Genomic DNA, 25,385 nt, shown 5'->3' with positions numbered 1-25,385 from the left:
CACTTGCTTGGCAGTGCCACCAGCCCTTAGTTCCCATTAACTTAGCTCTGTCACCCTCTGGTCACTGGTACATGCCCTAGCGATGCTATTTCACTTGTGCCCATTATTTTATATTCAATGTGACACTTTGCTACTGATTTGACTGAGGCAATATTCCCTTTTCAGACTGTGGACATTCACAAGGAGAAGGTTGCCAGAAGAGAGATTGGTATCTTGACAACCAATAAGAACACCTCCAGGACTCATAAAATCATCGCCCCGTCCAACCCTGAGAGGCCTGTTAGGTACATCAGGAAGCCCATCGATTACGCCATCTTGGATGACATTGGTCATGGAGTGAAGGTATGCTTTGTAGGACTGGGTATTGGTAACAGAGCTCTGCTGGAGATGGAGTTACAGGAGCTACTTGGGTAGAGGCGGGTATATCGGGGCACTTACTGCAAATGCTGTAAATTGGAAATGGTTTGAAATTCATTGTGTTAAAGTAGGCATCACATTTAAGAAAACAATTCACTAATATGCACAAAAAAGCTTACTGGAGAGTTAATGTGTGATTTTATATAACAAATCACCAGTAAGCCATATTTTCAATCTCATTGGTGCACATTTCTGAAGGTAGGACTAATTAAATGGGCCTGGTATTCGGTTATAGAAAACCGCATTTGTAATGTTCTATTTAAGCCATCTCATGGCAGACATTAGCTATTAGAGGCAGCTATGCCTGCTGGCACAGAGATTTATATTGAAGTGTTTTTGTATAGGTGCATACCAGGAACAATATGCTGAAAGGGAAACCCAAGCATCGCTCATCCTCTTTCAGATGACATGTGAGATCTCCAGTTTTGGAAAGTTTGAAGTTTCACACTTTCAGCAACACCCATACTCTGGTTTTGGGTTGGGGTGTCTGTGAAAAATTTGCCCCCCCCCCCCTCAATATTATGAGGTGCATAAATCTGCAGAGGCGTGGCAGATTGTTGGGCCCCAGATCTGGTCTTCATTATGTACTGAGTCAGCTGATTTCCTCCCAGGATGCCAGGGGTCCTGCATTGCAAAAGAGGAAAAGAATGAGCCAGTGCTCCTGCTCTTGATCTGTATCCAGTGACTCCCACTGAGAAGTATATGTGTGGAGTCATGGGAGAACAAAAGGGTGGACTTGGTAAAGATGCTCCCTAATATCCTGCTGCTGCTCACTGTCCTGGTTCACGTTCATGAACAATGATTTATGTGAAAGGTTACCTGTGGAACTGTACCCAAATAAAAGCCATCTTCAGGAGATGAGGGGCAAAATAGGACAGTGATGTAGATATATTGACGAATCACTCGGATTGACACACACAAACTATTTTCTCAAAACAAGCAGGCACAATTTTCAAATTATAGCTAGGCCAGTGAAATCAGGAAGTGCATTTTCACAGAGAGTGGTGGAAATGTCAAACTCTGAATGGAATGAGGCAAGTGTGGAGGCAGTGGTGTTGGTATCGTCACTAGACTAATAACATAGAGACCCCACAGCAAGATCTGGGAACCCGCTTTCGAATCCCACCATGGCAGATGGTGAAATTTGAACTCAATAAAAATCTGGAATTAATGATGACCAATAAACCATTGTCGTAAAGATCCATCTGGCTCACTAATGTCCTTCAGGGAAGGAAGTTTGTTGTGTTACCTGGTCTGGCCTGCACGTGACAAGAGACCCACAGTAATGTGGTTGACTCTTCAGAGATGGGCAATAAATGCTGGCCCAGCCAGCGACACCCACATCCCATTAATAAATGAAAAAAGAACTCTCACTCAGCTGAGCAACAAACGAGATGGAGGAGGGTGGCATGGTTATGTTAAGGCTGCAGACCAGTCACAAAGTTTGAGGAGGGATATCTTACCTTTGTTACAATCACATAGGATGCCATTTGTCACTTGCATGAGATTCACTTCAATGCTGTGGCCTGGTGAACTTGGAAGGATTGAAATCTGGTGTTCCAGCAAAGATTGGTTTGGAATTGGGAGATAGCAACAATACATTCAATGACTTTAAGGAGTTAAGGGAGTTGGAAGTGGAATGGTTGCCTGCAAGGGCTGAGGAATAAAGGTTGGATTTTTTAATGGGTGGTAATGGTAAATGATTTCCTGGTCCCCGATCGCTCAGTATGCATATGCATCACCCACAGTAGCACCAAACGTTACAAGGGCCCAGATCCTATCCCTGATATCTTCTGAGTTAATGGCTGGCAGCCAGGGTTACAGCACCATCAGGTTGAGGGAAGTATAGTCAGCCAGCCGGCCTGTTCCTCATTACTGCCCAGTGGACCCCTATGGGAAGTGCACACTTAAACATCAGATCAGGATTGAGTTGGACAGACTGGCAATGTTTGTGCTAATGTCCCAGGTTCATATATGGCTACATTGTACCAGTGCAACTGCGGAACATCATCAAATCAGCACTCTCAAGACAGAGAGAGTGAAACAAGAGGAAACTGGTTGGTGATTGCTCAACCTGGTTTAGTTCTTGGTGAGTGCAAACCCTGCACCAAGATTTTGAAACTCTTTCAATGAGGGCAGCACGGTGGCACAATGGTTAACATTGCTGCCTCACAGCGCCGAGGTCCCAGGTTCGATCCCGGCTCTGGGTCACTGTCCATGTGGAGTTTGCACATTCTCCCCGTGTTTGCGTGGGTTTCACCCCCACAACCCAACGATGTGCAGAGTAGGTGGATTGATCAGAGTAAATTGCCCCTTAATTGAAAAAATGAATTGGGTACTCTTTCAATGAAAATTAGTCACTACACAAAAGTGGAATCTTGTCTGCATTCAGAATAAAGTTCCCGTACTTATGTCACCATAACAACATTGAAAAATCTCTGCGATATATTGACTCATAACACAACCTTTTATCTTGTAAGCTCTGTGATTTACAGTGCGGTAGATTAGTTAAACGGTTTCAGATTCCCAGTCTGGAGAAATGTCCCTCTGAATTCCCACTGCGAGCTCTGTGCAGGCTGCTGTTCTCAAAAGATTGAAATACTGCTTTATCTGTGATTATCTTGGGATCTCGTGATTGTAAGTTATCCTGGTGGTGAGTACCATCTACTGGCGTGTTTCTGAAATTGTTGTTTACTGTTGAGGTAAAGCTAAGTAGGTTGACCAATCCTGAACTGAAGTAGAATTTAGAAAGGGCATACTGAGTCACCAAGCAACTTCTATTCGTGCAGTGAAGCTCTGTGCATGTAACGAAGCCCTGTGCTATTTCCAAGATCAATACTGCAGTATTCAATAAAATGGCAGCTGGTTTACAAAGCCTGGCAAAGATTTTTGCTTCTGCCTGCCTTAACGTTGAGTCTTCTACAGCCAAGATCTGAAATTCTTGACATTAATCAGGTCTCCTGAGCTATCCTGACCGTGTTAACACAAACGTTGATTCCCTCAATCCGAGCCGACCCATAATCTCACCATATCCCGGGTTCTCATCAGCTGGCATTTCACTCTGTCCCTCAACCTCTCCTACCCACCTTCTCACCATATCGCTGAAACGCACCTTCTCAAAATATCCTTCCGTTTCATCTTCTTTTCGCTATATTCATCAAACCTACCTACCCTCTCACCATAAATACCTACCTTCATCCAGCCACCACCTCAACATATCCTTCAACCATTCCACACACCGTTAAACCATTTTGTTTATAAATTTAGAGTACCCAATTATTTTTTTCCCCAATTGGGGGAAAATCTAGCGTGACCAATCCATCAACCCTGCACACCTTTGGGATGTGGGGATGAAACCCATGCAAACATGGGGAGAATGTGCAAACTCCACACGGACAGTGATGCGGGGCCCGGATAGAACCTGGATCCTCAGCAGCGTGAAGCAGCAGTTCTGACCACTGCGCCACAGTGCCACCCACTCGCCTCCCCATATCCGTCACTCACCCTCTCACCATATCCCTCGCTCCCACCCTCTCACCATATCCCTTGCTCACACCGTCTCACCATATCCCTCGCTCCCACCCTCTCACCATATCCCTCGCTCACACCCTCTCACCATATCCATCGCTCACACCGTCTCACCATATCCCTTGCTCCCACCCTCTCACCATATCCCTCACTCTCACCCTCGCACCCTATCACCATATCCCTCGCTCCCACCCTCTCACCATACCCTCGTTCCCACCCTCGCCATACCCGTTGTTCTCACCCTTTCAGCATATCCTTCATCTCACCCTCTCTCTATAGCCGTCACTTTCACCATATCCTTCGCTCCCTCCCTCTCAACAACTCCCTCACTCCCACTCTCGCTATATCTCTTGCTCCTTCCCTCTCACCCTATCCCTCGCTCCTTCCCTCTCACAATATCCCTCGCTCCTACCCTCTCACCGTATCCCTCATTCCCTCCCTCGCCCCCACCCTCTAAGCATATCCTTCATCTCACCTTCTCACCATATCCCTCGCTCTCACCCTCTCCCCATATCCCTCACTCCCTCCTTCATATTCCTTGATCTCACCCTCTCACCATATTCCTTGGTCCCACTCTCTCATTTACCTCTGGCGGTGCCATTTGTAAGGATCTGCTCTCAGGCCCTGAATGCTGTGGCATTCTGCTCTGTTCAGAGTTTATCTAAGTCAAAGCCAACATGAGGATGGTGCAGGTCATAAAGGACAGGAAGAGGGAGGTTATCAAGCATTAGAAGACACAGGTGATTAGACTTGATTTATTGTCCATTTTCTTCTTCCTCTCCTGAAGATGTTGAACCTTACATTGTTATCCACAGGTAACTGGTCATTCTGCACAATGAGTTTCAGGCAGTTTGACTATGGACCCCCAGAACTGATTAACTTCTCACCAGGTGTATACAGGTGGACTTTCCAGGTGTGGCTGCTGGGTCCTGGTCTAACTCTGGAGGTCTGACCAATTTTCATTCTCTTCCTTAACTCAGGGGAGCTGAGGCCCAATACTTGTCCACCAGTACACCAACTTCCAACCAGTCTCACGCCATCCATCAATCGAGCCTAGTCTGTATGGTGTAAAAGGTTTCCTTACCCACTAAGCATTTGGGGAGAGCTTCCAAATTCAAATGGGGGTGCTGCTTTGTGTTCAGGATGTTTAAAGGCACAGTGTTTCATAAAGCAATCCTTTATCTGTGACCAGCATTAAAGTTTGCTTTTGTTCCCCCCCCCCCCCCCCCCCCAAAGTATTTTAAATAATTGTATGATATGTGGTATAATCATGTGATCCAGAAGGGAGCAAGAGACCCTTATAACAAACAGCCAATGGAGGATTTTGCAGCTGTCTTGATCAAAGTGATCTACACTCCCCCTTCCAACACCCCACCCCGCTCCCTCTCAGAACAGAATAGCGTGGAGAATTTGCACAGTACACATGCTGCACTGTTGCTGCAATCACTGAATTGGAGAACTGTAATCAGAAAACCAAGACTTTTAACACTGGATGATTGAATCACTTGCTATGCAGTTTTCAGCTTACAGTGTAAGTGCAGTGTGGTTAAAGATCTCCTCTTTTGATGGCCAGTCAGCACTTAATGTCTTCTGAGAGGGTGGATTATTCATTAATTCAGGCTGTGACTTGCGTTCTGCTTCACTTGAGAATTGATTTGTAATGTGACTTGGTATCAGATGCTTTAACATTGATTCCTTTTGTACTCCTATCCTGTGGTTTCGACTAACCTGTCAATGCTGTTTTTTTCTTACTTCTTTCATTTGCTTCATTTATGCATTAAGTGGTTGCTTAGATTTAAGGTAAGATATCTCAGTGCTTCTCTGCCATCCTATTGCTATGCTGAGGATATTACAGACTGGGTGGTTAAATACTGCAGAGTTTATGTCCTTTAAAGCAAAGATGTCCCATCAAACTTGAAGGTGTAGATTCAGCCTTTACAATGATTTGTAACATTACCAAAATTTACAGTCACCTCCAACCCTGTATTTTAATAACAATGCCTCTGTCTTAAAAGAGAGCGACAGATCCTGACTAAGGGCATGACCTAAAATCCGGGGTTCACAGAATGTACTCATTTATATATCTAGGCACTGGGGAGGCCAGACAGTGGGTAACCTGGAAATGTGGTGAAGCAGCCCAATAACAGTGACATTGTGCCTGAGTTGCAGACTTTATATAGCTTTCTCATTAACATATTCCTGCAGTCCAAGGCACCTTTGAAATGAGAGATTCCTTTGGACCTCTCAAGTGTACACATGCACAAACACTGGGAAGGGGCTGCCCGTTGATTGACCACAGGTCAACCTCTCAAAACACTGCCAACGAAATATCCTCTAGCACCACCTGATGTTGAAACCCTCCACGTCCATCCCTGAACTTTCTCTTCCTCTGAATCTCGACTCTTCTGTATCCTTTTTTTAAAAAGAATTTTTTTCGTCATATTTTCATCATTTTCAACATACAAAAGATAGACAAAAACAAAACAACCCCAACAATATAACAAGGAAGCGAGAAACCCCCCCCCCCCCCCCCCCCCCAAAAAACAATCAACAGCAACTCACTTGGGAAAGTGCACAATAAATAAATCCCAAGAATTGTAGAACCTCTCCTTCTCCCACCTCAGTTCAAACTTCACCTTCTCCAGGTCAAAAACTCCAGTTGGTTCCCCCGCCATGCTGAAGCACAGGAAGGAGAGACTTATCACCACCCCAGCAGGACCTGCCTGCGAACGATCAGCAAGACGAAGGCTAAAGCATCTGTCCCCGCATTCGCCTGCAGTTCGGGTTGGTCTGACACCCTGAAAATGATTTATAGGGGACCTGGCTCCACATCCATATGCAAGACCCCCGAGATTGTACTGAACACCATCCTCCAAAACCTTTCCAGCTTCGGGCATGACCAAAACATACAAACATGGTTAGCGGGGCCTCTCCCAGATTGCTCACAGACACCCTTCATCCCCTCAAACAGCCGGGACATCTTCGATTTTGTGAGGTCCGTCCTATGCACGACTTTGAGGCATTTCCCTCTGCAACACCCCACACCACAATCCCTCTTCCATTGCCCCCCAAGCTCCTCCTCCTTCTTCGCCTTAATCCCCTCCATAGACACCCTGTCTTCCTCCAAGATCCTCCCATAGATAGCAGAAACTACCCCCCTCTCCAGCCCTCCCACTGACAGCACCGCTCTAGCAACAAGGAGACTGGCACTATCAGGAAGGTCAGGAACACCTTCCTTGCAAAGTCCCAAGTCTGCAGGTACTTAAACTTTTCCCACTGTGCCAGTACATACTTCTCTTCCATCTCTCTCTCTCTCTCTCTCTCTCTCTCTCTCTCTTGCACTCTCTCTCTCTCTCTCCCCCCAAGGGCTCTATAGCCACTGCAAACAACAGGGGGACATAGGGCATCCCTGCCTCATAACCCATTGCATAATACAAGTGCAAACGCTCGCCATCGGCTCCTTGTACAACAGCCATATCCATGTCACATGCCTCCCTTTCAAATACTTTGTTGATCTGCTCCAGGGCCATCACCAGCTTTCCAATCTTATCCTGCACCTGAACTATCTCCCTCGTCACCACCTCATTCCGGAGCTGAGCACCAACATACGCCCTTCCTTCTCCCCGTGCTCATAGACCTCTCCCCTCACTCTTCTCAGCTGATGAACCACTTTCCCTGTGGACAACTGGTTGAACCTTGCCTGAAACGCCTTCCTCTTGGCCAAGAGGGCTGGGTCCGGGTTCCCTGCGTACCTCCCAGAATCTCTTCTATCAGTTTTTAGCATTCCTCCCTCTCCTCCTTATCCAACTTAGCCTTGAACTAAATCACCTACCCCCTCAATACTGCCTTCAGAGCCTCCCACAACACCAACTGCAAAACTTCCCCTGTGCAATTAAACCCCACATATTCCTCGATCACCCTCTCAATCATATCGCAAAAATTCAGGTCCCCTAACAGCCCCACATTGATTCTGCACCCTGGCCTCTGAGCCATTCCCTTATACAAAACCACATCCACCCAATGCTGAGCATGGTCCAGAATCACTATCGCGGAGTACTCCAACCTCCTGACCCCAGCCAATAGCGCCTGCCCCACCATGAATAAGTCTATCCCGAGAACACTTTTATGAACCAGGGAGAAAAATGAATACTCCCGTTCCCTCGGGAGCAAGAACCTCCACGATGCCACTCCTCCCATCACTCTCATGAGCTCAGCCAGCGCCTTTGCCCCTAGGCTGACTGGGCCAGCTAAGACTTGTCCAGATCTGGGATGACACCCAGCACCCTCTTCACAAACGCCTCATTGTCGTAGTTGGGGCCATATACACTCACTAGAGCCACCAACCTCTCCTCTAACGCTCCCCCCCCCCCCCCCCCCCCCCCCCAGTCTGCCACCACCGCCTCCATCTGAAACCTCACCCTCTTGCCCTTCAATACTGCTACCCCCGAGCCCTGCTATCAAATGCTGAATGGAAAACCTGACTCACCCAACCCTTTCTGAGTCTCATCTAATCCTTCACCCTCTGGTGGGTCTCCTGCAGCATCACCACATCGGCCTTTAAGCTCTTTAAATGTGTAAAAATCCTTGACCTCTTCACCGGCCCCACTAACCCGCTCAAGTCAGTTTGAAGGGGAATCTGGATTTATTTTCTCAATAAGCACAACAGTAGCCAGGAGGCCAACTGTTACCAGGATCCAATGATGACTGATAGCCAAGCCTGAATATTGCTATTTTAGCCCCACGAAACCTACTGCCAATATCTGCAATACTTCAGCTCTCAGCTCTTAATATTCACACTAAATACAGAGATAGACTGACAGTTTATTATTAACTTCAGAGATCAATAGGCAGCTTAGACCATTTCAGCCTTTAATCTCTGGCCACTGAAAATCTGGAATATTCAATATTGATAATGGAACTGCACCAAAAGGAAAGTAGCCTGAGTTCCTGGTACTGCTTCAAATCTAAACCTGTGGGGCAGCAGGGTAGCGCAGTGGTTAGCACCTCTGCTTCGCGGTGCTGAGGGCCTGGGTTCGATCCTGACCCGGGTCACTGTCCGTTTGGAGTTTGTACATTCTCCCCGTGTCTGCGTGGGTTTCACCCCCACAAACCCAAAGATGTGCAGAGTAGGTGAATTGGCCACGCTAAATTGCCTCTTAAGTGGGGGAAAAAAAGAGAATTGGATACTCTAAATTTATTTTTAAAAATCTAACCCTGAGACCCGAGCTGGCAAGTGTGCATGATGTCCCCAGATACCCCCTGTAGTTGATTAGTAGACTGCCAAGAGAGGGATTTTAGATACTGGGGTATTGTCCCAGAAGATAATTTTGAGATAGAACAGACCATTCAGCCCAACAACCCTGGACTATTTATAGAATTTACAGGGCAGAAGGAGGCCATTTGGCCCATCGAGTCTGCACCTGCTCTTGGAAAGAGCACCCTATCCAAGGTCAACACCTCCACCCTATCCCCATAACCCAGTAACCCCACCCAACACTAAGGGCAATTTATCATGGCCAACCCACCCAACCTGCACATCTTTGGACTGTGGGAGGAAGCCGGAGCACCCGGAGGAAACCCACGCACACACGGGGAGGATGTGCAGACTCCGCACAGACAGTGACCCAAGCCGGAATCGAACCTGGGACCCTGGAGCTGTGAAGCAATTGTGCTATCCACAACGCTACCGTGCTGCCCCCTCTAATGAGAGACCATGTCCAATTATTCTGTCATTGATTGTCCTTTGACCCCTGCCGTGCCCACCTATCAACTCTGCTTCATCAGCCATGTCCAATTATTCCATCATGGATTTCCCCTCTATTCCATCCCCACCTGCCCCAGTTAATCTCAATCCATTGAGAGCCCATGTCCAGTTATTTTATTGTTCCGTCATGGGCTTCCTGGTCTGCCTGGACTACTTATTATTCTTTAAAGTAGGGAATCAACAAGATCATTCCTTCCCTCAATGAAAATTAAACCAGCAATGCTCTTTGTGTTTTTCAACCTCTAACTCTGATCAGCTAGGGGCTTTTCACAGTATATTCATACTTGTGACAACAAAAGGTTATCATTATTATTATTATTAGATATGGATCCAACCCCTTTTAACGATGTCAGTATAGCTCCTATTCACACTAGTTGGATTGGCAGGAAATAATTACAATGGTGAGGCGTATTGGTCATAAACTAGCACATGAGAAAAAGCCTACAGTCATGAGCACGAGAAAAGGCTGCTGTTAATGTGCTTTCTCTGCTCCTTACTTCCCCCAGCGACCCAATCACGTACTCAGCCATTCATGCCCATCTTGACAATCGCTCTGTTTGAAAGCTCCTTGTGTTTTTGCCCAAAGAATTAAACCGCACAAGACAAAATTAACTTGGGTCATATTTTTTAGCTATGTGGTGTATGCTCATGGTCTGGAATCCCCAGTGTCAGCTGAGTTGGCAGGAATTTATCTCCCTGGTATGTGATATCCTGCTTATTCTATATATGTAAACTTTTATTTAAAAATTAAGTCGAGGTTGGACAATTTCTGCATCATTTCTTGAGTCATCCTGCCCAGCTCATTCTCAGGTATTATAAATAGGAAAGAAATTGTCAAATTAGTTTGGGGCAGCACCTACCCAGCTGCTTGTGAGCAGGGCCCCAGAGCACAGAACTGCTGATTTAGCAGTGAATTGGCAATTTTATTCAGAGATATGGAATAGCTGGTGTGAGAAACATTTAAATGTTACACTGGTGTAATGGGGAGTGTTGTATTAGAGCCAAGGTGGGTGCAAGTGCTTGAAACATTGTAAAGGGAGCTTTACTCTGTATATAACCCTGTTCTGTATCTGTCCTGGGAGTGTTTGATGGGGACAGTGTAGAGGGAGCTTTAATCTGTATCTAACCCCGTGCTGTCCCTGTCCTGGGAGTGTTTGATGGGGACAGTGTAGATGGAGCTTTACTCTGTATCTAACTCTGTGCTGTAGCTGTCCTGGGAGTGTTTGATGGGGACAGTGTCGAGGGAGCTTTACTCTGTATCTAACCCCGTGCTGTCCCTGTCCTGGGAGCGTTTGATGAGGACAGTGTAGAGGGAGCTCTACTCTGTATGTAACCTGTGCAATACCTGTCCTGGAATTGTTTGATGGGGACAGTGTAGATGGAGCTTTACTCTGTATCTAACCCCGTGCTGTACCTGTCCAGGGAGTGTTTGATGGGGATGGTGTAGAGGGAAATTCACTCCGTGTCCACCTATATGCTGTACCTGTCCTGGGAGTGTTTGATGGGGACAATGTAGAGGGAGCTTTATTCTGTATCTAACCCCATGCTGGATTTGTCCTGGGAGTGTTTGATGGGGACAGTGTTAGAGGGAGCTTTACTCTATGTCTAACCCTGTGCTGTACCTGCCCTGGGAGTGTTTGATGGGGACAGTGTAGAGGGAGCTTTACTCTGTATCTAACCCAGTGCTGGACCTGTCCTAGGAGTAAAACAAATTACTGCGGATGCTGGAATCTGAAACGAAAGGGAAAGTGCTGGAAAATCTCAGCAAGTCTGGCAGCATCTGTAGGGAGAGAAAAGAGCTAACGTTTAGAGTCCGATGACTCTTTGCCAAAGCTCAGATGCTGCCAGACTTGCTGAGATTTTCCAGCACTTTCCCTTTCGTTCCTGTTCGAGGAGTATCCGATACTACCAAAATTCTTCAGGATGTCCCTCAACCTGAACAATACAGAATCCACTGTAAGTGCATTTTGAAGTGCTCGTGCGTAAAAACCTTCAGCCCAACCGCACATTAGCACAGCCCTACAGCCCTGTGAGTGTAGCCACAAACCCTTTTTCCATAAATGAAACCCATCTTCCCAGCATTGGGGAGCTGCATACTGAGGCTAGGTGAAATATTATGTGCTCTCATGGAGTCAGTGCATCAGATTGGAGTGTTTAAAGCAGTTAGTACCAATTGAAATCTCCAGTAAGAAAATGTAAACACTGAAACAGACAGGATTGGCTGTGGAGAGCAGACTGAGCTGGTCATGAATAATGAAAGAAACCATTAGACTGTCCAACCTAAACAAATGCAGTTTCTGTGGGAGATAGTTTGATATTGATTAAGAGTGACGGTGTAATTTGACCATTGATCTCTGAAATGTGATTACATATATAGAATAAATCACTTCTTTTTTATCCTGCAAATGTAGTTGTGACCTCTGTAAGTATTACCGTTAGTTCAGTCACTTATAGGACGAGGTGCAAGGTTTGTGTAAATTTAAAATAGAGCTACGTGAGTTTGACACATAATAGGCAGTCACATATATTTTTGACATTGAACGACACAACAGTGTCGACTGTATACGGTCAATTTGCAGCTCCACTGATGACCTCCAAGTGGCATCACACTGTTTAATATGGCGTAAAAATGATGCAGATTTCATCATCGGAGTTTGCCCATTGCAGTTGATGCTTAGAGGATTAGGGTGGTCAGAAATGTTCTTGTTTCTACTCATTGCTCAATGCTTGTTTGTTTGTATGAGAGAATTGGCTGATCATGGGATTGGGTTTGTATGTGTCCTGTCCACAATCTGTTTTTGCAGTGGCTACGGGTAGTTACAGTGATTGACTTCAAAGAAGACTGTGAACACTGGTCTAAGTGTCCTGTCTGCATGGTAATTGGAAGTCACTTGGAGAAAACTGTCTAGATATCTTTCCTGGCTTTAATACTATTAGAATGACAACAATGCTGGTCCTAAACTCCAATTTACAAAATTCCCTTACTGTCCTCCCTGATGTAGGGGAGTCCCTGACCGCACTCCCTGATCCAGGAAAGTCCCTGACCATCCTCCCTGATGTAGGGGAGTCCCTGACCGTCCATCCTGATGTAGGGAGACCCTGACTGCACTCCCTGATGTAGGGGAATCCCTGACCACACTCCCTGATGTAGGGGAGTCCCTGACCATCCTCCCTGATGTAGGGGAATCCCTGACCGCACTCCCTGATGTAGGGGAGTCCCTGACCATCCTCCCTGATGTAGGGCAGCCCCTGACCGCACTCCCTGATGTAGGGGAGTCCCTGACCACACTCCCTGATGTAGGGGAGTCCCTGACCACACTCCCTGATGTAGGGGAGTCCCTGACCGCACTCCCTGATGTAGGGGAGTCCCTGACCACACTCCCTGATGTAGGGGAGTCCCTGACCACACTCCCTGATGTAGGGGAGTCCCTGGCTGCACTCCCTGATCTAGGGGAGTCCCTGGCTGCACTCCCTGATCTAGGGGAGTCCCTGGCCATCTTACCTGATGTAGGGGAGTCCCTGACCGAACTCCCTGATGTGGGGGAGTCCCTGGCTGCACTCCCTGATGTAGGGGAGTCCCTGACCGTCCTTCCTGATGTAGGGGAGTCCCTGACCGTCCTTCCTGATGTAGGGGAGTCCCTGACCACACACCCTGATGTAGGTGAGTCCCTGACCGCACTCCCTGATGTAGGGGAGTCCCTGACCATCCTCCCTGATGTAGGGGAGTCCCTGACTGCACTCTCTGATGTAGGAGAGTCCCTGACCACACACCCTGATGTAGGGGAGTCCCTGACCGTCCTACCTGATGTAGGGGAGTCCCTGACCGTCCTACCTGATGTAGGGGAGTCCCTGACCGCACTCCCTGATGTAGGGGAGTCCCTGACCGAACTCCCTGATGTAGGGGAGTCCCTGACCGAACTCCCTGATGTGGGGGAGTCCCTGACTACACTCCCTGATGTGGGGGAGTCCCTGACCGACCTACCTGATGTAGGGGAGTCCCTGACCGAACTCCCTGATGTAGGGGAGTCCCTGACCGAACTCCCTGATGTGGGGAGTCCCTGGCTGCACTCCCTGATGTAGGGGAGTCCCTGACCGTCCTTCCTGATGTAGGGGAGTCCCTGACCACACACCCTGATGTAGGGGAGTCCCTGACCGTCCTACCTGATGTAGGGGAGTCCCTGACCACACACCCTGATGTAGGGGAGTCCCTGACCGTCCTACCTGATGTAGGGGAATCCCTGACCGCACTCCCTGATGTGGGGGAGTCCCTGACTACACTCCCTGATGTAGGGGAGTCCCTGACCGTCCTACCTGATGTAGGGGAATCCCTGACCGCACTCCCTGATGTAGGGGAGTCCCTGACTACACTCCCTGATGTAGGGGAGTCCCTGACCGCACTCCCTGATGTAGGGGAGTCCCTGACTGCCCTACCTAATTCACTGTACTCTGTGGTGTAGGGGAGTCCCTAACGGTATAACTGGTGGGAGGGAGTGTCTGACCTTACTCTGCCTTGCCTTTGTACCGTCCGCAATACGTCCCCCATACACCATCCCCAGTATACTCTCCACACATTGCACACCTCTCTTTTTCATATCTCTCCATCACCACCTTTCACTTGAAGGAAGCGTGAATGAAGCTGCATAATTTGCTATTTTGACCATCCTTTTTATGATTTGTTTGTAGTTTTTACAATGTCTAATCATTTGGGTGGGAAAAATCTTTGCCATGAATTCTGTAAATCTGAAATGTAACAGCCAATATAGGGAAGACCCAGCAACTCAATCAACATGTCCCAAGAGAGATGAGTTGGTGTCTCAGGTGCAACCTGTTCCTATCATGATTATGGGCCACCAGCAAAAACAAGAGCCGCTGTTTCTCTGTCTATTGCCGAGAGACAATTGCATATTTGCAATTTTCTTGTATTTCTTTTTAAACAATTGCTTTCCTGTTATTTTAAATTGCAAACCCTGTATCTGTTCTGTAAGACAATAGATAATTTAGCCACCTAGAAAGCCTTTAGACAAACACTTTGCATGGCCTTGCTCCCCTTTCCGTTTCTTCCTTTTCTTCCTTCTCTCTTAGTCTAATTAAACCTCTGCATTAGCCTCCCATTGGTGTTGGTGTGATTGGTGCGCCAGCGCGATGTTTGCTGACGTATCCGTTTCTTGCTTGTCGCTTTCCAGGTGAGCACCCAGAATATGAAGATGGGTGGGCTTCCACGGAGCACCCCACCCACACAGAAACCTCCCAGCCCCCCGGTGCCAGGAAAGGGCACCCTCGGGTAAGTGGATAATGCAAGTTGGAATGGAGAGTGACTGGTTGGTCTGCAAGCCTTTTCAACCCATTTCTAACATTAGCCTTTGCTCCTTCAGGAGGTCATTGGGTGTGCGTTGATGGTTAAAGTATTAAATTAATCTCCTGCTATTGACTCACTCTCCTTCTCACTCCCCTGATAGACTGTCTCCAGGTATAGGCAATCTGTTGGCTGCTCCAAGCAGACAGCCATCATATCTGAATCTAGATGACGTGGGCGGCATGGTGACACAGTGATTAGCACTGCTGCCTCACAGCACTAGGTTTAATTCCAACCTTAGGTCACTGTGTGGAATTTGTACTTCTCCCCATGTCTGCGTGAGTTTCATCCGGGTGCACCAGTTTCCTCCCACAGTCCAAAGATGTATGGGGTAGGTGGATTGGCTATGCTAAATTTCCCCTTGGTGTCCAGGGATGTGCAGGTTAGGTTATAGGGTTGCAGGGATGGGGCAGGAGGAGTGCTCATTTGAAGGGTCGGTGCAGACTAGATGGGCCGAATGGCCTTCCTCTGCACTGTAGGGATTCTATGAGCACAGTAAGAAGTCTTACAACACCAGGTTAAAGTCGGCATCTCCACATCAGGGATTCTATGATTCTGAAACAAAGGGAGGATAGAGTCGCAGCTATACTTGATTCCCGTACCAGCCTCCCCGAACAGGCGACTAGGGCTTTTCACAGTAACTTCATTTGAAGCCTACTTGTGACAATAAGAGATTTTCATTTCATTTTTCATTCATACCAGGAGTGGCATGCAGACTTGATTTTTTCCCTACCCAGTGGTGCTTATAGCTTGGAGTCCTGGCTGCAGTGTAATACAGTGAACACAATTGTATCCAGTAGCAAGACTCAATTATATAATTACAATTCACAATGTTTGATCTGCCTGTGATGCTTTAGATGCAAAGTATGTTTTGAATATAAAAAATGGTTTAAAAATATTAGAATTTCCCCTCTGTAGCCCAATGGGTAGCGTGCCAAGTGAGGTTGCAGTTCAAGCCCCACACCAAAAGTTATTTAATAAATAAGCTGACATAGAATTTTTCAGCACAGAAAGAGGCCCTTCAGCCATGGTGTTTGCTCCAGCCATCAAGCACCTGTCTATTTTTAAAAAATTTACAGTGCGTCAATTCATTTTTTCCAATTAAGGGACAATTTAGCGTGGCCATTCCATCTAGCCTGCACATTTTTGGGTTGTGGGGGCGAAACCCACACAAACACGGGGAGAATGTGCAAACTCCACATGGACAGTGACCCAGAGCCGGGATTGAACCTGGGACCTCGGCGCCGTGAGGGAGCAGTGCTAACCCACTGTGCCACTGTTCTGCCCTAGCACCTGTCTATTCTAATCCCTTTTTCCAATACTTGTACGTGCCTTGTACGCTATGGCATTTCAAGTGTTTAGCTAAATGCTCCTTAAATGTTATAAGGGTTCCAGAGCACTGTATTGATGGAAGGGAACCTGTCTGATCAGGTTAAAGTCATAGAGTTTTGCAGCACAAAAAGAGGCCCTTTGGACCATCGTCTCTGCGCCAACCATCTATTCTAATACCATTTTACAGCGCTTGATCTGCCAGCGCTCTGTAGCCTTGTATGCTCTGGTGTTTCAGTGCTCATCTAAATGCTTCTTAAATATTGAAGGTTCCTGTCTCTATCACCCTTTCAGGGACTGAGCTCCAGATTCTCACCATCCTCTGCATTAAAAACCTTTTCCTCAATTCCCCTCTAAATCTCCTGCTCCTGCCCTTAAATTGGTATCTCTGGTCATTGGCCCCTCGACAAAGGGAAAAATTCCTTCCTATCTAACCCATCTCTGTCCCTCATAATTTTGTACAGCTCTGCCAGGCCCCCCTCAGCGTTTTCTGCTCTGAGGAAAACAACTCCAGCCTAACCAGCCTCTTGTCATATGTGTGTGTGTGTGTTGTGTGTGTGCGCGCGTGGGTGTGTGTGTGTACACAGTGTGATAGGTACAGGCTGCTCTGAACTAATTTGTCTTTCCATCTGCAGCCGGCACTCTCCTTATCGTACGCTGGAGCCTGTCCGCCCCCCAGTCGTCCCAAATGACTATGTACCAAGTCCAACTCGTAACATGAGCTCCTCACAGCAACAGAGCCCGGTGCGGACGGCTTCTGTAAATCAGAGAACAAGGACCTACAGGTATAGGGTTCTGCTGTAAAATCCTCCCAATCGAATAACCACTGGCAGGTCGCTTTTGAAAACCGCTTATTCAGAGCGGCCATTGAGCTCAAGCACTGGGAGGCAATTGGTGCCTGTGAGGTTCTACTCAGGCATGAGTTGATACTACCAGGAGGCGAGCAAAAACATTGATATAAATAATTAAATTATCATTTCTCATTTTGTTCCAGTAATGTAACATTCACATTTCGCAATGTTTCCCCTTCATTCTAAATGAATGAATAAAGGTATCAGGGGTTGCAGGGAGAAGGGCTGATAGGCCTGCTCCTGAGCTGTACATTCTAGAGACTTCCATGTAAGTCTTTCCGAAGTGTAGCAACTATTGTTTTGTGGAGGGAAAAACACTAAATTCTGTTCAATACAAGACTTGAAAAGGGAATAATTACACCTTCTTTGGTGCATTAACTGGCAACTGAATGGATCGCAAAGAGATGCAGTATAACTTTCTCAAATTCATTATGAAGCTCCTGCATGTTTGGACTGTGGGAGTAAAGTCAAATGGGGGAGATAAGATGGAAATCTCTTAAGGTCGGTCGGTCCCCACCACCTGTTTGGAGAGAAACAGAATTAACGTTTCGAGTGCTTTGTCAGAATTGAAGAGAGAGAGAAAATGTTAGAACTGTAGAAACTGCAACAAAAAGTAGCAACTTTCTTGTTGCGTTCAGGGAGGCTCTGACTCAACGTAGGTGAGGAACAGGAAGAGAGATGGCATGGGGGAAGCTGTGTGCGAGTGTTGACATATGCTGGGATTTGTGTATTGCAGCAGCAGTGGGAGCAGCGGAGGAAGCCACCCGAGTAGCCGCAGTAGCAGCAGAGAGAACAGCGGCAGTGGCAGTGTTGGGGTACCCATCGTTGTGCCAACTCCTTCTCCGCCCAGTGTCTATCCAGGTAAAGGCTGCACCAGGCGCAGTGCTCATCACTGAAATTCTGTCCAGACATGGCTTTATTTAATCCAGCGCCCAGATCTCACTAACACATCAGCTTCCTCCACATTTCACGACCCCTCCCTCATCTTTGTGATCCCTCAAAATTATCTTATTAACATTAAATACTTCAAAATGTTTATTCGGGGTATTGGCCTTGCTGTGGTTCAGCCAAAGGAAATGAGTTTGAATCCCACACTAGGCTGTTGTGAGGAAAATCTGTGCCAGCTATCTCAATCCAGTTTATAATGGGCATGGAACTACTCTTAATTGACCACGAAACTGGCCGTCTTACTCATTGTGGTCACAAAATGGCTGGTGTACAAAACAGAAAAATGTCATTTGGGATGGTGCGCATGTTTGGTACCAGAGAAAAATGATTGAAAAGTTTAGCTTTACTCTGTATCTAACCCCATGCTGTACCTGCCCTGGGAGTATTTGATGGGGACAGTGCAGAGGGAGCTTTACTCTGTATCTAACCCCGTGCTGTACCTGCCCTGGGAGTATTTGATGGGGACAGTGCAGAGGGAGGTTTACTCTGTATCTGACCCTGTGCTGTACCTGTCTTGGGAGTGTTTGATGGGGACAGTGTACAGGAAGCTTTACTCTGTATCTAACCCTGTGCTGTACCTGTCCTGGGAGTATTTGATGGGGACAGTGTAGAGGGAGCTTTACTCTGTATCTAACACCTGTGCTGTACCTGTCCTGGGAGTGTTTGATGGGGACAGTGTAGAGGGAGCTTTACTCTGTATCTAACCCCATGCTGTACCTGTCCTGGGAGTATTTGATGGGAACAGTGTAGGGGGAGCTTTACTCTGTATCTAACCCCATGCTGTACCTGTCCTGGGAGTGTTTTATGGGGACAGTGTAAAGGGAGCTTTACTCTGTATCCAACCTGTGATGTGGCGGCAGTGTAGCACAGTGGTTATCACTGTTGCTTCACCACGACAGGGACCTGGGTTCGATTCCAGGAGTGGGTCACTGTCTACGTGGACTCTGCACGCTCTCCCTGTGTCTGCGTGGGTTTCCTCCGGGTGCTCCTGTTTCCTTCCACATGTTCCAAAAAACGTTCTTGTTAGGTGAATTGGGCATTCTTAATTCTCCCTCAGTGTAACCAAACAGGCGCTGGAGTGTGGCGACTAGGGGGTTTTCACAGTAACTTCATTGCAGTGTTAATGTAAACCTACTTGTGACACTAATAAAGATTATTATTATTATATACCTGTCCTGGGAGTGTTTGATGGGGATAGTTTAGAGGGAGTTTCATTCTGTACCTAATCCGGTGCTGTATCTGTCCTGGGAGTGGTTGATGTGAACAGTGTAGAGGGAACTTTACTCTGTATCCAGCCCCGTGCTGTACCTGTCCTGGGATCGTTTGATGGGGACAGTTTAAAGGGAGCTTCACTCTTGTGTAATCCCGTGCTGTACCTGCCCTGCCCTCAGCCTTATAAGTGAAGAAAGGCAGCAGTCCTCTGGCACTTCACCCAAATGGCTCAAATCAGCAGAGCAGGAAAAAGCAACATGATATCTACTGCACAGGAGGAGACCCTTCAGGTCATTGCATCTGTGCCAGTAATTAATCATCACTCTTGTGCCCCTTTTTACCGATTCACCAAACAGTGTGACCAATCGTCCGAACCCCCTCAATCCTTTTGTGAAAAATTGGGAAATAAATTTTAACGGGTGAGGAAACATTATGGGTTCAATGATGCGATTATTATAAACTGATTTAAAGATCAACTTTCCTGAACATGCTATGTTTCTGATAAATACAAATTATAGTATCTATAAGATACTATAAGATTATATGTGGTATAAAATTTTATTGCAGTGGATTACCATGAGACAACCTTTGTAATGACCTAATGTAATGCATTTACCATTTCCCAAGATTGCTCCACAGTAGTTGAGTTAATCAAATTCTGTCCTTTTGCAGGGAATTCTGGTGAAAGCCAGTGGTTACACATAAACATCTCTTCCTTGTCACTGCTGGCCCAGGTGTAACCTCCAGCATTGTGGCCACAGCCCAGAAAAGTTGTAGATTTGATCCATGCTCTGTGCTGACGTTGCTGAGTTTGAAGGGGTATTACCGTCTGCCTCAGTCTTCCTTGAGCAGGAGTACAATAGCAGAGTCACAATGCTACAGGACTAGTAATCCAAAGGCCTGGACTAATAATCTGGGCAATTTACATTCAATTAATTGAATAAATATGGAATAAAATGCTAGAATTGGTAGTAGTGATAATGAAACTCGTGGAGTGTCGTAAAAATCCATTTGGTTCGCTAATGTCTTTTTGGGCAGGAGATCAGCCATCCTTAGTCAGTCTGACCTACATGTGACTCCAGACCCACAGTAATATGTTGCCTCTTAATGCACTTTAGAAGTGCAGTAAACCACTCAGTTGTATTCAAGGAGGCAGCTCAACGCCACTTTGTCAACGGCAATTTGGGAAGTGCAATATATGCTGGCCTTGTCAGCAATGGTCAGATCCCGAGGATGAATGAAACAAAGCAAAACAACGCTAGATAGGTGAGCTCCCCATTTCTGGTCATTATTCAGCAACCCTTTCTCGACTGAAAATGACTGTGGAGATCAGCTGATGGCAGGATGGAGTCTGGCTGTGATGCCCCAGCAGTTAAAGTGCATGTTCCTTGGTGTACTGAAGGAGAGCAACAGGCACCAGAAAAAAGATTTGACTGTGTCGAGAGATGGTAAAATATTGATTACTGATCGACATCTGTTTCCAGTTTGAAGCAGGCACTCTCTTGGCACACTCTTCAGATATTGTATCTGAGTTGGTGGTATAAATTCAGAGTGTCTGGACAATGCAGCTTTCACTCAGCTCGCGGCTATTCTCTCCTAGAGCCTTGTATTGCAATGTTATAAGCATTGATCTTGCGTGATTGGAACTTTAACTAACTGCTCAACAGGCTTTCTCGTCCCAGCTAACATTCTCGTTTGTGTTAATCCTTCTTTTACACCCTCCCCTAAGGCTCTGCTGGTACCCCTCCACCACCCACCACGCCTAATCCTCCTTCAGTTCCTGTTCCTCCTACTCCTGCCTCTGCTCCAGTTCCTGCTTCAACTCAAGGTCCTGTTCCTTCTGCAACCCCTACCCATGTTCCAACACTGACCCCAGACTCCGTAGCAGGAGCTCAGCCCTTTGCTGATGGCTTCATCTCACCATCTCTCCCTGCTGTCTCTTCCGCTCCTACTGCAGGTGAGTCTTTTCTTTCTCTCTGACTCTCGCTTTCTCAGCACAGTTGTTTCTCAGGCAGTCTTGCAATAAATTCTACATCTAACTGACTCCGACTTGGTTTAAAAAGGTAATGCAGCAACACCTATTACAAATGAAGATTTACTCGTGATTTATCTTATTCATATAAAATCAGCAAGGATGATTGGAGACAGCAATCAGGGGCCTTGACTTGAACCGTCCCAGTGGCAGTTCAGGTTTCACTGAGCATTAGTCTCTAGCGGTGCCTTCCAGTTCACTGGTTATTTGCACCAGTGTGACACATGGAAACCGTAATGGCCATAAACCAGTTCTGTCTTCATTTTCCCACACATTCCCTGCTCCACATTCATCTCGATTCTTTTGGCAGTGACTCTTGTTGGCCTGTGAATCCAACTTACAGAGCCTTGGCCTTACCCCCTCTGGCGAACTATATGGCTTCTCTAGTTCCTCCAGTTGCTAGAATAGGCATCTCCGTGTTTGAGCCTGTACTGGTGAGACGTCGCTGCCACTGTACAAAGGTCACTGAATGGTAATCAGGTGAGGGATTCATGCCTGATCATTTCCAGCTTAACGCAGGGGCACTGTGTCTGATGGTAAGGACTCGGCTAACTCTGCATTGGCGAGACCACATCTAAAATACTGCACATATTTTGGTCTCCGTATTTAAGGCATTGGAGGCAGTTCAGAAAAGGTTCACCAAGATGATTCCTGGGATGAAGAAGCTTTCTTCTGAGAAAAGGTTGAGCAGATTGGTCTGATACTGATTGGAGTTTAGAAGAATGAGAGGTAATCCTATTGCAACATGTAAGATCCTGAGGGGACTTAACAGGGCGGAGGTTAGGGATTGTTTCCCCTTGTGAGGGAATCGAGAACCAAGAGGCATGGTTTCAAAATAAGGGGTCTCCCAATTTAAGCTCAATGTGAGGAGGAATTTCTTCTCGAAGAGTTGCTAGTCTTTGGAATTCTCTTCCACAGGGAATAGTGGAGATAGGTCATTGAATAAACTCGAGGCTTGGTTAGACAGATTTATAACCTGCAAAGGGGATCAAGAGTTTTGGGGACAGGCAGGAAAGTGAAGTTAAGGCCATGATCAGATCAGACATAGGTTTATTGAATTTCTTAGGTTCTGCACAATCAAAGCTTGGGCCTTTTTGCTTTGTATCTCCGTAGGGGAGTGCATTTAATCACTGTGTGACAGGATGCAAAGGGAAAGCTGGACGTGGCCTGTCTCAGAAATGTTCATGAAAAGTAAAGTGGAAGCAAATTCCTGACCCACTGCAGGATATTTAACATTTAACATTATTTGGTGAATGGGAAGACTGGCGTCGTGGTAATGTCCCAGGACTAGAATTTCTAGAGGCCCAGACTAATCCTCTGGGGACATGGGTGCAAATCCCACCATGGCAGCTGGTGGAATCTACATTCAACTAATAAAATCTGGAATATAAAGTTAGTCTCAAAAATATCGTCAGTTGTTGTAAAAACCCATCTGTTCACTCATTCCTTTCGGGAAGGAAACTGCCAACAACAGTCACATCCCTCAGCAAGATTTTCAGTAATATCTTTCAAAAAGAGTGATAAAGGCTCCCTAATGGCTGAGATATTACTTTCTTCATCCTGAGTTATTCAGGGTAGAACCCTGGTTTTCATTCGATCCTTGGCCTGTGCTGATCTCAGCTGTGGTCACATTAAGGATGGAACAGATTACCGTGGGACAAGGAGGGAGGCACATCAGTCTGAGAACTTGGATTTACAAAACCCATTTTTGTAAGACCCCCTCCCCTCTGTTTAGCTTTCTCTCCATCCTCTCCCCATGCCACCAGTTGTGTGAAGCAGCTTTGGTTGTCTGCCTCACTTACACACGCAAGACCTTGGGGAGCTGCTTTATCATGTTCAATATCTTGAGGCTTGAGTTAGTCTATCATGTCAAAGCTGCCTGCGAAACACCTTTTCCATTGCCTTTATTTGGCTGCATTGCAATGAGTATGAATGAGGTGAGTCTTTCTAAGCAGGTGATAGATTTGCTCGTCTCGCGTGGGAATGCCTCTGTGTCCACCAGGACTTGTCCTCACCTCCATCTGGTGGAATTAGGGAAGGACCCATGTGACTCAGTCGTTTAGAGTCCCGTGAACAATTCAAATGCAGCAGAATAGCCATTCTTTCAGCTGTATTTGATATAACACAGGTTTTAGTTATTTATGTATATAGTGTAAATCAAGCTGATGCTTGGATCTGTTTTTTTCATGATGGGGTGATTAATCTCAGGGAAGGATTCACTTGGGTACGGGTTGATTTCTGAATCTCACTTGGTGTCTGATTGTTTTCTTTCCAGTCCTTGGATTTCCCTCCTGCGTTTGTTATTTATATAAATTATCTAATCAAAGTGGTTCCCAGTAGTGTAAAAATGGTGCATTATAAGCAGTTCCGTTAGAGTTGGTGTGATCATTCTGCATAGAGTGGCCCATTATTGGGCTTCTGCTGAAAAGTCACCCACCTTTCAGATGAGATGTTTAACCGAGGTCCTGTCTGTCCTCTCAGGTGGAACTAAAGTATCCAATGGCACCATTTGAAGAAGAGCAGTGGAGTTCTCTAAGTGTCCTGGCCAAGATTTATCCTTCAGCCAACATCACAAACAGATTACATATAATTTAGAGCAATGAAATAGGCTGTTCGGCACAGTTGCTTTGTGCCCAAAGTGGTGTCAGGCACAGTAATCTGACCAGCACACACTGGTCATTTATTCTTTACTGTTTGTGGAACCTCGCTGTATGTAAATTGGCTACTGTAGTTCCTACATTATAGCAGTGTCTACCTTTCAACGGTTCATTGACATTGTAAACGCGATATAAAGTATCGAGATTGCGAAAGACGCGCTAGAAATACGGGTTCTTATTCATCTATCGGGCTTTGTCGAAACACCACTTACTTATTCAATCTCTTTTTTTTCTCCCTCAAATGTTTCAGGACACACTCCTCAGTTCTACAGCATGAATCGGCCAGTGCAGCGGCAGAATCCTACCACTATAGGAGGATCACTACCTGGCTACAGACGCCCACCATCCATGACCTCACAGGGCAGTGTCCAGAATCAAGTCAACGGAGGCCCGTACTACAGTCAGAACCAGGCAACTGAATCGAGAGGTAAAGACGGCCTCGGCTAGTCCCATTTAAAGCCGTGACACGGGCGGCACAGTGGTTAGCACTGCTGCCTCACAGCTCCAGGGTCCCTGGTTCAATTCTGGCCTTAGGTGACTGTGGAGTTTGCACTTTCTCCCCTTGTCTGCATGGATTTCCTCCGGGTGCTCCGTTTCCTCCCACAGTCCAAAGACCATCAGGTTAGGTGGATTGGGCATGATAAATTGCCCTTAGTGTCCAAAACGTAAGGTGGGTTTACTGGGTTACGGGGATGGGGTGGAGGCATGGGCTTAAGTAGGGTGCTCTTTCCAAGGACAGATGGACTGAATGGCCTCCTTCTGCACTATAAATTCTACGATCCACCAAATGACTGGGAACTGCAATAATAAAGAAAAGTTTCTAAGAAACAGGTGTTCTCCCTCTCATTCCATTCTCAGTACTAGAACTGAATGTGCAAATGGATATTCTGTTCATATTCAGGAAGAACATAAATGTTTCAGAGTTAGTCAATTTAATGTTACGAGTCTCAAAAGTTTCCAATATTTTCCGCAGCTGGCCGCTAACAACCCAGTGGCCTTGCAAACAGGGCAGACAGGAGAGCTGTAATTCTTTTAACTGTTGCTTTGCATCCTCATCCTTATTGCGAAGCTGTTGCATAATCAACTAAACTGTACTTCTTTACAAAGTTGTTATAACTAGGGACGACCCAGAATCTAACTCGTCTTATTATAAAGCTTTGATGTAAACGGGAGCCCCGATATAGGCTGTAACCTATTATAAAGCTGTATAATGATCAAGAATCTAGAGCCTGGCATTACTTTCTTATAAAGTCGTTATAACTAGTGACACACGATTCAGCTGCACCTTATTATA

The 25,385-nt window shown here is 46.4% G+C and overlaps 1 protein-coding gene across 10 annotated transcripts in view; it reads left to right on the top strand.

The window, feature by feature from the left end:
- Positions 1–25,385, top strand: part of LOC119960046 (abl interactor 2) — a 220,066-nt gene that overhangs the window by 164,090 nt on the left and 30,591 nt on the right. For 3 of the 10 annotated variants that reach the window (XM_038787956.1, XM_038787943.1, XM_038787957.1), the window contains 7 exons: positions 166–342; positions 5,728–5,745; positions 14,893–14,990; positions 17,027–17,176; positions 17,979–18,103; positions 21,132–21,359; positions 24,342–24,518. In XM_038787956.1, the coding sequence (XP_038643884.1) occupies positions 166–342; positions 5,728–5,745; positions 14,893–14,990; positions 17,027–17,176; positions 17,979–18,103; positions 21,132–21,359; positions 24,342–24,518 (973 nt within the window). The remainder of the gene's footprint in view (positions 1–165; positions 343–5,727; positions 5,746–14,892; positions 14,991–17,026; positions 17,177–17,978; positions 18,104–21,131; positions 21,360–24,341; positions 24,519–25,385) is intronic. The other 7 variants (XM_038787944.1, XM_038787954.1, XM_038787948.1 and 4 more) reach the window with 7 other exon arrangements.

This window comes from Scyliorhinus canicula, chromosome 2 (assembly GCF_902713615.1).
Source record: "Scyliorhinus canicula chromosome 2, sScyCan1.1, whole genome shotgun sequence".
Classification (NCBI taxonomy): Eukaryota; Metazoa; Chordata; class Chondrichthyes; order Carcharhiniformes; family Scyliorhinidae; genus Scyliorhinus; species Scyliorhinus canicula.
This window is presented reverse-complemented; position numbering and strand designations above follow the sequence as displayed.